The sequence below is a fragment of the Stegastes partitus genome, unplaced genomic scaffold, assembly GCF_000690725.1.
Source record: "Stegastes partitus isolate 25-593 unplaced genomic scaffold, Stegastes_partitus-1.0.2 Scaffold377, whole genome shotgun sequence".
NCBI lineage: Eukaryota > Metazoa > Chordata > Actinopteri > Pomacentridae > Stegastes > Stegastes partitus.
This window is the reverse complement of record NW_007578108.1, coordinates 27,323-41,044: the sequence shown is the minus strand read 5'-3', so window position 1 is coordinate 41,044 and position 13,722 is coordinate 27,323. Positions and strand designations below refer to the sequence as shown.

Below are 13,722 nucleotides of genomic sequence, written 5' to 3'. Positions count from 1 at the left end.
TCCATTTTTGTGTATTTTTGCAGTTTTTCGAGGGAAAAAAAGTCTTCTTCAAACCTGTACATCTTATACGCAAGTAAACAAAATGTAAAAGTGCGTGTTTTTTTGAATACGTTTTATCCACTATATCCAAAAGTGTTGCAGGCACTTAAGTCCTTCCCAAACAATGCAGGTGTTTTTCGACAGTGGAGCAGGTTGGTTTGGTTATTCCTGGATTCGTGTGGGTCGTTCTGTATGTATGTCTCTGTCGATCTGTCGATCTGTCCGTCTGGCGAGGAACGGGCCGCCCCAGGCTGCTGCTAGCCCAGGATGTCCAGGTAGACCGGCGTGGCTTTTCCCATGGCGAACAGGACCTTCTGAATGTCCTTAATGTTCAGTCGCTGCTGCGGTTCCCTCTGCCAGCAGCCCAGCATGATGTCATACACCTCTTTAGGACAAATCCGTGGCCTCTCCAGAACCCGACCCTGGGTTATGCACTCAATAACCTGCAGAGGAGACAGGGCAGTGGAGTGAGACAGTCGATTCTCACTGACTGATTGCTTCGGTTTGTTCATAATGAGAAAGTGGTGACACTGAGCAGACTGTCCTTTGAGGTTTGAACTAATGAAAGTGAGATGAAAGAAATACACAGAACGCATTCAGTCCTAAATTTGTGCAATATTAAAGGGGAAACAAGATTTTTTTTCCTCCCAGTTCCACAGCACAAAATAACAATAATACTGAATATCTGTGGGGGTGGATGTTTGAGATGTTGCTTAAAGGCTGATTGATCATTTCTTTGTTGGGCTTGTGCACTAATTAGCCAGATGACTCACTGCAGTCATGACAATTTGACTTTATTATTTGTGTCAATGCCAGGCCACTGTAGCTTAACAGAATGGATAGGGGTCTATTTGTGTGTAATGACTGTGAGTGTACAGAGAAACCGCAATGAAAAAGTGTTGTTTTTTTTCTTGTTTACACTTCACATTTGTGCACCAATCAATACCAGCTCTAATAATATGGTCTTTTTTGAAGTTTTTCACTTTTTAAGGCTTAGCAAAATTACCAACACAGCTGAAGAGGGAAAACAGAAACTCTTCCCCCTAAGGCATATTATGGTGTCATGCAATTTCATGCTCTTGCAAGTTCGCAGCACAACAACAGTGTCAGAACAAAGGATTTGATAATCTACTGCTATCTGAAGCCTAATTTTCTGGAAAGAACGAACGACAAACTTGATCTGTGTTTAAATAAATATGATTTTGCTGTGGTTCATGCTCAAGTGTGTCGACAACAATACAAATTATTGGAACAAACCAGTGGGGAAACCCCTGTTCTATTGTTCTACCATCTGTTTTCTTTCCTTTGTACATTCTGTTCATCATGTCTTGTCACCAGAATACATGAAGAGGCCCGGCAGACAGGCCATCTTCAAGACTGACAGGATTGAGGATCACATGGAGGCTCTTTGCATAAATTTCCAGATCACAAGCTTTACAACAGGTCACCATGACTGACAGGGAATCCAGCTGATTTACAACCGTTTTTATTAGTTTTGCTGCATAGTGACATGACTTATATTTAGGGTCAGACAGATCTAACTCTCTGTCAGAGCTCCACAGTGAAATGTGTGTGCTTTGTAGATATCACTGCAAATATCATTATTTTTACTAATAGACAAGGGGAAGTGGAAACAAGGGCATGATTTGTCACCCCAGCTTTATGATCACAGTTGGATCTCTGTGATCACAGCACAAAACCCGACTCCAGTGTCCTCACTTAACAAGCAACTCGGGAGGACAGATAAGCAGCAGGACGCTCCGCTGCAGGCAGATGTACAAGACTGGGCGGGGATCAGCTGCCACGTAGAGCCCAGGCAGCAGGGGCAGCACTGAACAGTTAAGATGGACATGTAAAATCCTTGACCACAACTAGGACATTAAGTACAGTTTGCCCCCCTATTTTTTTCTCCAAAGCACCATTAAAGGATCTTTCCAGCTATTTTCAACTTAGTGTATTTCCCATTAATGTGGCTATTGCAGCTCTATGGGTCACTTTTAACCCTCCACCTCCCTTGTAGAAATTAGGGTAAACGAGGACAAAACAGCGCATATCAGAGCAACCAGCATGAGCTCTCTGCAAAAACCTCAGTTTTCTCTCATTAATCATTTTAAATGTTTGTTTTTTGTGTCTGACTGAAAGTTAGGTCAGCTGGCAAATACATCTGCGCGTCAGTTTGTTTACATGTATGAGGCTGTCGATGCTTTCCTGTTTACCACCTGTTTGTGTAGGAGAAGTGGTGCCAAACACGATATCCAACACATAAGAGGACTTTTTCCTTGTTGTAGCGGCTTTTACTGACTGTATGGAGAGCTGAGCGTTTGGTCTGGCCAGTCTTACTGGTTCCCTCCAGCTGATTTTTAGGAGGTGAAACACCACTCCCAGGACGACAATGTTTATCAAAGCCAAATTCATTAGTTGTAGCTCCGCAACTGGGAATGCTCTCATCAGTGGACACATGGAGGACTTCCAAGTCTGGCATCAACAGGTTCCACTCTTTTCAGTAACAGTTTTCCACCTCAGTCAGCAGCAGAGCAGTGAGTCTCACTCTCCCCTCTGGTCGCCTTCGCTCTGCATTATCCTCTGAGTCCTGTCTTCCATCTGAGCTAGCTCCTTGTCTGTAAACACCGGTTCAAAAATATAGCCGACCATCAAACTTAAACGATCTTCTATTGTCCTCATAATGGTCCGTGGTAAAAAATCTGCCATTGCATTACCTGCTGGATTTCCAGAACGTCAGCCTCACAGAATATATGCCTGCTGACTAATGCAGAGTGATTAGGTCAGCCAGCACGTATCCCCTGATAAGGAACCCTAATGCTTTTAGTAAAATGTCAGTCCCAGGCAGCTAATTTCTGTGTTTAAAAGTTTAAAATGATTCCTGTAAAAATCACTTTATTTGTTAAGCTGCAGGGAGCTTGCGTGAGTCATCCAGATATGTGCTGTTTGCACGCAGTTTTGTGCAACTCCTCATTTCCCAGAATCTCAACACTGGAGGGGGAGAGTGAAAAGTTAGCATGACACTTAGAGCCACAATAGCCACATTAACGGGAGATATTTTTAAAAAAATATCCGTCTATCTGTTTGGTTGAGAGTCTAAACAGTGTTTGGCAGTATGGAATGACCAGCCACAACTGGTTTTGTTCTGCTTTATTCCTACATAAAAGTGGATATAAGTTAGATTGTACTGTAACAGGAGTCTGGACTGATGGAGGCTGGCAGAAAACGCACACGCAGATTTTAGTGTACAGCCCCATAGAGGAGCGTGGTGGAGTCAAAAGAGCCCCGAAGAGAATGAGGTGTATTTGAAACAGGCTCCAACAGTATCCAGGTAATCATTTGTCACTGTCACTTTGTCACTTGTGCCCATTTATAATGGTTGCAGTAATGTATCATTGTGTAATGTGTTAAACACATCAGAATAAGTGAATAATAAATACTATATTCCAGGCTACACTACCTGAGGATAAAATTACATTTGAAAAACAGATTGAGGGTTTTTACTTTTTTGGCCGTGACATAATACAGCATGTCTTTACACTGTCATAAGATTCTGCCAGCGTAGTTTAATCAGTGTTTCATTTAGAGCCTCAAAATCCGTCTGCTCAAGATATGCAGAAATGTGGAAATCCCAATTTGTATGGAGCCCAAAAACGTATTGATGTTTCTATTGAAATACTTATAAGTGCAATGCATGCCACATGCCAGGTTATTCTTTTAGGTCAATTTCATTTTCTCAACATGCTCGCTTTACAAGAGTAATCCTAATTGAATTTTATTGATTCAAAGCACAGCCTCCAATGAAAAAACAAACCAATCATGGGTGTTATGTAATGTGGCATCTTGTCTGGTGGGAAAGCTGCATCAATTTATCACCTCGTTGGACTAACGTGCCTCTCAGAGAGAGTGAAGAAACAACATGAGGCAGTAGATTAAGATCCAAAATGGCAGTGTTCATTTAAATCTGCTATTCGAAAGCTCATTTTTTCACTCTCGCTGAAGCAAAGCAAAGTATTTCCCCCACCATCGATGCTCTGTCAAGGAAGTTTTTGATGTGTTGTGCAATAAACTGCCTTGCTTGATGTTTGGAAATGGAAAAGCAGACTTTCACATTTACCACTGAATGACCCGGAGCTATAATTTCTCAGTGTGTGCATGCAATCCTGCAGCACAGCCTTTGATAATATATATGTACTGTATCTTGTGGAGGTTTATCTACATGCTTCAGGCTGTTTGTACCTCATTGTTACCCAGCTGAAACCAAGGCTGCTTCCCATAGGTAAAGATCTCCCACAAGATGACTCCAAAGCTCCAGACGTCACTTTCCGTGGAGAACTTCCTATACATGATGCTCTCTGGAGGCATCCAGCGGATAGGTAGCATAGTATGACCTCCGACCTGAGAGGAGAGGACAAAGGAGGAGAGGGGAGGAGAGATTGTTATTGAAACACTGTAGCTAAAACACAGATTAGAAAATTCAGTCGTCAAACACAAGTCCCAGGTGTCTGGGGATTAACTGTCCTCGCATGTAACTGATACGCCAGGCTTAACATTTCATGAATGCTGTTGTGCTGCTGAATGTTGATGCAATTCCGAAAAACGCTGACTTATCTGCCACCTGCTCTGTATGTATCGAATCACTGGATGTGAAATTCTTTAGGTTATGGTATTAAAACCACCCCTTTGTTCTTGATGTGAAATAGCAATCTGCAGTCCCTTCTCTGCAGAAGTGCAGACATTAAGCTGAGGATCAAAATCTCAAAGCATGGAATTGAATGAGTTTTAATCAGTTTTTAAAAAAAATAAAAAATCAACCAAGAGGTTTAGAAAACTGCTGAATGCACACTTGTGGGTCCTTGTATTGAAGGCGTTCATATAGCTGCTAATGTAAATGTGAATTTTTAAATTATACACATCAACACATAGACCTCATGCATTCATGAGAAGGTTTACACGATGCAGGGTAACAGTTGAGGAAGAGGAGATAAAACCTCGAAACTCTTGAACATCTTCAAACCAGCAGAACATGAAATCAAACCTCCTCTTGCTGTAAATTCTCTGAGGATAGATATTAATCGATTAAACAATCTTCCATTAATCAACAACTTCCATTAGCAGGCATTGTTTTAAGATCTATTTCCCATTCATGTCAGTGGCTGTGGCTTTAATCATGGCGCTGTCGAGCTGGACAAGACCGATGTTGGAATGAGCAGTGAAGTATTGCGAGTTTCATCTCAGAAAAAACAAGGACAGTATCACAGTGATTACTGTGAGGTTCAGGAGTCCAATTATACCACTAACATCATGTTATTTGCATGTGATCTGATGTGAAGCCTGAGTGTGAAAGTACAACTGGTAGTTTGGAAAAGTTACTAAATATCTCAAAAAACATTTTTAACTCAAGGGTCCTTACTTACTTTTTCAATAGTTTTCAACTGTACAGCCGCATAACTGTCATTACATAACCCATGTGTGATACTCAGGTCATAAGCTGACTCTATGAGTAAAGAGACCGAGATGTGCAGCTAAAAGAATGAGTGGACATTGAGTGAAGTCTGTCTTTGCTTTTTTGTTAAGGCCAATGTGATGCTCAAAATGAATTTCCAAATTCATGAAATTTAATGGTGCGGTTCTTAAATTAACTGGCAATATTGACAGTAATGATTTAATAGGTTTGAATAAATACTTCATATAAAGTCAATAGTAAATATTTGTAAGCGACTTGTTGGTGTATAAGACATGAATCTTGTTCTAGTCCATGTACTACTCCTCCCGCATCACATTGCATTGTTGATACACTCCAATGTAACATCTACAATACTAATTGTATGGATTTTGTTGTCCTATCACTTCCTGCTGTCGTTTAGTTTGTGTTATCTGGCTCAGTTTTTGGCCTTTACTGCTGTTATCTTCAGAGTTTTGTCAAGATAAAAATAAGATGGATTTTTAAGCCCCTTTGAGGTTTTTATCTCTGAGTCAGTGGAAGTACTCCTGCAGCGTATCAGACACACGTCTATCATCCACCCATCATCAAAAGCACCCATCCATCCATGCATTCACTGATCCATGTAGCCATCCGTCCGTCCATGCATCCATCTAGCCTTCTGGGTTCCTTTTCGGTGCTTAAGGACAAACTGATAGCAAATCCGCAGTCAGACATACCATAAGGTCTTAAATCGTCACAGAGAAAACCTCTTAGCTCGTAGTCGCATTCACCCTCACATGGTTCCTCCGATCTATACCTCAGGGTTACAACACAATCAGATTCATTTAATCATAATAAGCTCTTCTCCCAACTCCATTTACCAGCTCCAACATCTGTGTGCCTTCAGCTGTGAGTGCCGCATGGCATTTTAAGTATCAAGAAAAAAAAAAATCAACTCAAGTCTTACTAATTACCTCCCAGTTCCGTGGCGCGCTCATTGCACATTTCCTTTGAAAGTCAAACACAATCTCCATGTGTCAGCTTGACGCAGCAGATGAATCTTCTGAATGTTTTTAAAGAAACATGAGATTTGTCAATCTGCCAAGAGGCTGCTCCTTCCAGGGCATTTATTCAGAACGTCCTCCAGTTTGTACACTTCATCAAATTTAGTTGCTGAGTTCGTTTGCCTTTACTTGTCCTTCATCTGTAACCTTCTCTTAAGTCCTGAGTTGGGTTGCACCAGCTATTCTTATTTTAATTACTGAGGTGACGTGTTTAGTCGATATCCTATTTTGACCTGGATGAGAACACACCTCCTCATCGTCAGACACACTGATGTTCTCACATGCTGACCATGTTAGTAACTAGCGAGGTGGCCGTGCACAGAGAAGCGTCTAGTCTCCACTCAGTTACTGCAGCTCGGCAACGCAGACGGATGTGTAACCAAAAATGACTTTGACAGAAAATGCCTTATTTCACTTGTTTCAGATGTATCCATTTGAAACCAAGTGATTTTATCAGACAGACTTGTTTTGTAGATTAGTCACAGCAAATGAAAACTGTGCGAGTTTACTTTTTGCATCAAGCAGCAAAAAAAAAGTAGCTTGATGTGTTTGAGTTAATTTTCCTTAATGCACATTGTGCTGTAGGATGACATGATTGTGCACATGTATGTTGCAATGTCAATGCTGAAATGATATATCAGGTCGTCCTAAACTTTATGATCTTACAGGGAAGAAAAACCTCAATGCTGTGTGTCTGGAAAAGACACAAAATACCTAGTTGGAGGTACTTTGTGCCATATTGGACCTTGGAGGTCCTCATTGCGGTTGTCGTGAGTGTCTTGGGTAGGCTGATATTTAGTGTGTAATGATTGTATATTGTCTTATGATATTGCAAAGCTGCATGACTTACAAATGACTTACATTTAGCCCAAATCATTATATATTGCAGCTCAACATTAAGTTTCATACATCAACACATATATGCTCCATGGTGTTTCAGCAAAACAATTGCAGGGCTCCATTTCTTTTCCATTTTTCCCCACACTAACCAATACATTTTTCGATCTGAACAACTTGTTCCATCATTCACCAAATGATGAGTTTCAAATGTGCCCAAGCACCTGACTTCAGAATGCTTATTATATCAAAACAAGTGGGCACATACTTCACAGGTAATTCAGAGTTTGAATTCCAATCTTTTATAATGAACTGTTGCGAAATGCAATTCTGTTGAATCTTTACTTCTTTTTTTATATTTTGAAAAATGTTTTTTGTCCATTGGTCTAAAAGTCTGGGAGTGTTTGCTGACCACGTGGTAATCCTGCTTCACATTAATACGTTTAGACACGATTTACACCTTCAGGACAGCCACAATCTTCTACTAATCCTACCAGGGGTTAAGTTCTCTCCTCAGCTGCATTTCTATACAGCAGTAAACTAAGAAGAATACACTTTTGTGTCATTTTCACTGAATCCTTGACTCACAATTCTGCTTCTTTATAACTTGCCCAAGGGCATCTCGGGCATTCAACAAAAATTCCGTTTAACTCCTAATTCAAATGTCTCCCTGCCAGCTCCCAGCCTAAACAAGTACGATCCCCCCACCACCCTGGAAAACAATGGAAGCTGTTGTTTTTCTTCAGTGGTTAAAATAGTAATTAAGATAAACATAAATCTGAGAGGTGTTCAAGATAAAGTGCCCTTTCTCTGCATCTTGAACAGTATTTATTGACATTCCCAGAGAGAATTTCGTGGCGGTGAGGACGGTTGCCAGTAGTTCTCCCTCGTGTACATCCTCACACTCATTTGCCAGGGTTTCACTGCAAGCTAATGGCCAAATGAATACTGACTCACACTCCACCTGCTCTCATTACACATGACACATTCTAGCATTGTACACAACATTAAGCCAATATTGATGCGGAGGACCAGTCGCCCCCGTTGTATGAAACCTCTGGGTCGGGCTAAGCTAGGTGGGCTGAGAATGAGGTGAAGGAGTTGGCGAGGGGCTGTATACCAATCCGTCCCCCTGTGGAGCTTTATAAAGATTAAACAAAATTAATTAAGTTCCCGTTAGTCTAAATGACTTATCTGAGGTCCACCCTGCCCATTGCATGCAAGGCTCAACCTCATCAGATGCATACTAATGATTCAACCGTTGTTGCAGAGGCAAGGGGCATTAAAACCGGCTGACTCGCTGCTTCCCAAATGATTGCATGCTATCACCTTGGGTTTTTGTGACAAGGCCATGGCAATTAGCTTGGAACATAGGGGAAAAGGGGAAGAAAAAGCTGAACACATAATAAAAATAAAATAATTGCCCCTGTAATTATCCTCATCTTTCTCACTCAATGTCACATCGAGAAGCTGGCAATGCTCTGCGGGGAGTGAGGAATGAGTCTGGGGCTTTTTTTTGTTGCTGTGTAAACTGGATTAGTGCTCTGCCTGTCCCACCGTGGCAGGGGAGTGATTGGATTAACGGCGTGGAGAGCACAGCAGCATGGCAGGGGGATAGATTACTGGCCCAGTCGGGCTCTTCGATGGGTGCTCTGCGGCCTGCAGGGAGCCCTGGGAGGCCCCAGACATCTTTAAGGGCCCCGATAACCATCTAGACACACTCTCTCTCCCTGCTCTAACCACGCTGCTATCTCTGCTCTCCCAGCTCAAACAGCAGCGAACACAAGTTCACTTTTAGAGGCTATGATGTCCATTAGGTTTCTACCTGCTGCGCTGCTGCCAAGTGGAGATAAAGCGGTATCTACTCTGGCCGCTGCATGCCGGTGGGTGGTGAAACTTTCTGAAGGTTTTCAAAACACACACATACACACACACAAACTGCACCATTCCTATCGTGCAATTTTACATTTTGCATTTTCTGTACATTTGCTCTGCAGGCTGATCGTACATTGAGTGGAGAAGAAGCTCCTCAGTGTAGCTGATGACTTCATGCTTGCTCTCTCACTATGAAATATTCTGATCTATTATTAGCAGTTGCAAATAAGACCTACTGATGAGCCACAACATCATCACCACCCCCTGCCTAATATGCTGGCGACTGCAACAGCTCGAATCTGCAACAACATGAACTCAACAAGACATCAGAAGGCGTCCTGTGCTATCAGGGTAGTAGGACATTAGCAGCAGATACTTTAAGTCCTGGAAGTTGTGTAAGTTAGATCAGACCTAATTAAGCACATACATTCAGGTGATCAGCCCTGCTGACTGGGAGAAACCCATAAGCCTTGTAGTTTCTGTGATACTCCGACACAGTCATAAATACTGGACCACTGACTCTTGGGTCTTTACACCTGCCCATTTCTCTTGCATCCAGCATACTGCCTGTGAAAACCAGCTAGTAGATTAGAGAACATCCAGCAGGTTCACTCTACTGTCATTTAGGGACCCTCAACCTCACTACTTCCATTTTCACTCAAACCATGAGGTCCAACATCTCTATCTGCAGCTGTAGAGTATAACATGTAGAATATATGAATATTAGATGTTTCCTTGGTTCTACCTGTGGGTTAAAGCCACCTTGCAGATCAACCAAATTAATCTGTTATTCCACTCAGACAACATTCATGTTGATTTTTAGTAAAAGCTATTTAACAGGAGTAGACCTGCTGGGGATAAGCTAAGTAACGGTTGCATCAAGCTAGCTGGTAAGTTTAAGTTACCTCCCGAGCTCGCGAGTGTGGTTTCAGCATAATATCAGTGCAGCACAAATTCCATCATGGCTTGATACTGCAAGCTGCTTTGATCATTTCCATCTATCATGTCATTAATGTCAGGCTATATTTAAATACTGCAGAACATAAACGAAATCACTTTATTGTAATGAATGAAACGAGGGGTCCAATTAATTTTTTCATATTAATATTCTCTCCTCCTTTAGTGGCAGCACAACATCACCGTTCCTATATTTGACACCGATACAGAGGAGACTTTACCTACAGAAAGGTTTTATTGTCATCAGCTGCCACATTCAGAGCAAAGGATTGTCAGCGCAGATCACTTGTTAGAGTTTACGTGCAGTCAGTCAAATGATATCAATCACATGTCTACTCCTTAACCTCTATAAATAGTTTTTTTTTATTCAACATAGGTCTTAAAAACATTTTACCTGTCACTGTTGCTGATGTGCACCCATGGCAGCCTTAAAACCATGAACCCCTCCCACTGTACAAATCCCAGAGTAACTCCTAGTCAGTTCTATTATGTTCCACACTTTGACATGCACCATTGTTACAAGATAATCAGCATTTTTCACTTTATCTGTGAGGTCTCACAATGTTTTGACTCATCATGTACAAAGCATTCAATGGACTTTTTTTTTTTTTTTTTTAAATTAATGACTCATAGGTATTTTTTCACTGGTTGCAAGGCAACAGTGATGAAATGACTTCAGCAAGCTACTGCTCTCAGCCAGAGGAATACTCCAGAATTTGTTGCTTTTACTGTCTCTCTACTGACTAAACAAGTAAAATAATACACTTCCCTTGTTTTTCGACACATGAAACCTGCATTTTGTTTTGTTTTGAAACCTTTGAACAGAGCCACAGGTTGGCTTCGTCTATCTTTCCAGCCTGCATGTTAAGCTGAGATAACCACATGTTGACTATAACTTTAATTCTGCCATACATTGGATGACTCTCTTTTCTCTGCAAGAAAAAAAAAGTATAGCTCCCAAAATGTTGGACTAGCTTTTGGGCCATCTAAAGCCACAGGCATCATTGTATAGAAGTACATCCTTTTCTTAAATGTATTACTTCATAAAAGTGTGATCATATAGAACAATTCTGTGATAGGCTAAGAAAGAAAAAAACAAATCCCAAGGGAAGATGCAGAACAGGCTTTTTTTTTTCCCCATCCCTTTTTGCAGAAGTAATAAATATGGCCTGTGTACTCATTAGCACTGAGCTGCATACAGTTTTGAGGAGCTTGTGCTTTATAAATAATGCAGCAGAGGAGTGTCTGTTTGATCCTTGAAACAAGAGAAACCTGGGGACCATTTTTCTTCAAAGCAAAGCAGTGCAGGTAAGCAGAGGCTTCTGGCAGAGTCACAAAGAACACAAAGTCCTTGAAACCAAGTCATTAGATTGTAACACTGTTACAGTGTCTGATAGTCCTCAGTCCATGATTCCAAAATGCTTTTTTTTGCCTGTAAACAAGTTCTTTCTCTTTTTTCCTACTAAAGTTTGAGTGTAAAATCTTAGGTTTTGTCTTTATTCACCCAACTAAGGTCAAATGAACATGTTTTTCTCCATCAACACCATCCGGCTTTACATTTATACAATATTGCACTAAAATGAAGAACAAGCTCTGTCTTTGCTAAATACCTTAATATTTTCCTTGAGTAAAAATGTCAAAAAATGTAAGACTGTACACTTTTTTTCTCAGACAGGACACTATATACCTCTGTGCATAATATGGCTGTCCACTCCTCACCTACAAAAACCACTGCAGCCTACCTACAGCTTTCAGGAAACTAAAACCAAAACTTTTCTAAAACTTTGTTCACGCTGGCAGGAACTGAATTTGACACAAATTACCAATTAATTACTGGAACAAATTTGCGGAGGTGCTGACTCCTCAGTCAACACAACCAATGAATATTACACATATGCAACTTGTTATTATTGGAGGAATGAAAGAAGGAAATTAGCTGTCAAATTTACTGCATCGCATATTGTACAAGTAACTCTGTTCTGTATTAAAGAAGACATCCAATAAAAAGAAACTTGTCATTACACTGTGGGAAAATAATACATCCAATAATGACATCTGAGACCTGCAGCTTGTCAGAGACCCTGCAGGAGCTCCTCCATCTGTCCTGTGGATGCTGTTTCTGAGACATTTCTGCTAAAAACAGGATCTCACTCTGTCTTCTGTCTTGCACCTTTAATACATAGGCACCTTTAGAGCATTCACTGTCATTTATACCCGCCTAAACATGCATAATTCAGTGCTTCCCTCTCTGAACTCAGGAAAACATTCACTGATATATCGCAAGGCACTGGTATAAAACATCTACATAGCAGGCACCGGTGCTGCCGTCGGCCTGTGCGGGTTCTGCAGTTGTCTCTTTTGAAACAACACAAAAGCGTATTCAGCGCAGGCGGAGCAGAAGGATGTGACAGATGGATGTGATTTAGGACAATATTCGTCTCTTACTTGAAGTTGCTCCCTCCTGCTGCAAAGTGTCTCGGGAGTCCCAGAGGGCAGCAAGCGTCGATACGACTAGTCAGCGATGGGAGGATTGTACTCTTGGCAGGACGCAGCTATTTATAATCACTCAACACAGGGAAAGTGTCCAATAGTGTTAGGAGCTCCTTATCTCTGGGCTCTGTCAATATTCCTCTGTGTAGGCGGGCAAGTGATGCTATCGCAACGCACCAAACAGCAGCTTCACACGAGGCATGCCACACACATCCAAACACACACAAATACATGCTGAATTCAAACTGCCACTGGTCTCTTTTTACAAACCATTTCTCTGGTTTCTGCCTAATCCAACATACAGATTTGCAAACACTGTTCTCCCTTCCTCACTGCAGCGTGTGTGCTCAAGCAGTAAATTATTCAATAAATTATTCAACCATCTAAAATTTCCCCAATAAATTCACCAGTGAGTTTGATACGAGGAGCCAACACTCAACTAAAAAAGTTGCTCATACTCACTCACTCACTTTCTTTTTTTCTTTTTTTTTTTTTAAAAATAGACTGTTGCTTCAAGGGTTATTTTCTTTTCTTAGTTGCAATCACAGAACTGTGTTTGGTTTCCTTGTCAGCAATCCAGAGAAGATTTCATGACTCGGACCTCAAGAGGATTCAACACAAGATGCAAACCCTGGTAAGCATCAAAAACAAAAAGGTCAGGCTGCAGCTCACAAAAGAACAAACCTGAACTAAAAAAAAAATATTTTAGGAGATCATTTTACTCTATTTTTTGCCTCTTTTTTTCCCCTTTTCTTCAAAATTCTACTGGCTATTCACACTAGTAACTGAGAGGCTTCACCTCACACCACACCAACACTCCCTTATTGATATACTGTATCTATAACACACACACACTTTCAAAACCTGCATCACACAGTTCATTGTTGCCCTGTTAGGTTTTATATCAGTTAAAACCTCCTGCAGCTACTCTCTCTGTCTGTCCTTTGACTGAGCCGTTAACTCACAGCACTTATATATTAGGCTTATAATTGTTCAGACAAGAACAGCCAACTGAACCATTTAATCTTCCAGCTG

At 41.1% G+C, this 13,722-nt stretch overlaps 1 protein-coding gene across 1 annotated transcript in view; it reads right to left on the bottom strand.

Moving 5' to 3' along the window:
- Nucleotides 1-296: 296 nt before the first annotated feature.
- Nucleotides 297-13,722, bottom strand: part of LOC103359506 (NT-3 growth factor receptor-like) — a gene marked incomplete at its 5' end in the record, with an annotated part of 33,757 nt that continues 20,331 nt past the window's right edge. The window contains 2 exons of the mRNA XM_008284878.1: nt 297-482; nt 4,279-4,437. Coding sequence (XP_008283100.1) covers nt 297-482; nt 4,279-4,437 — 345 coding nt within the window. The remainder of the gene's footprint in view (nt 483-4,278; nt 4,438-13,722) is intronic.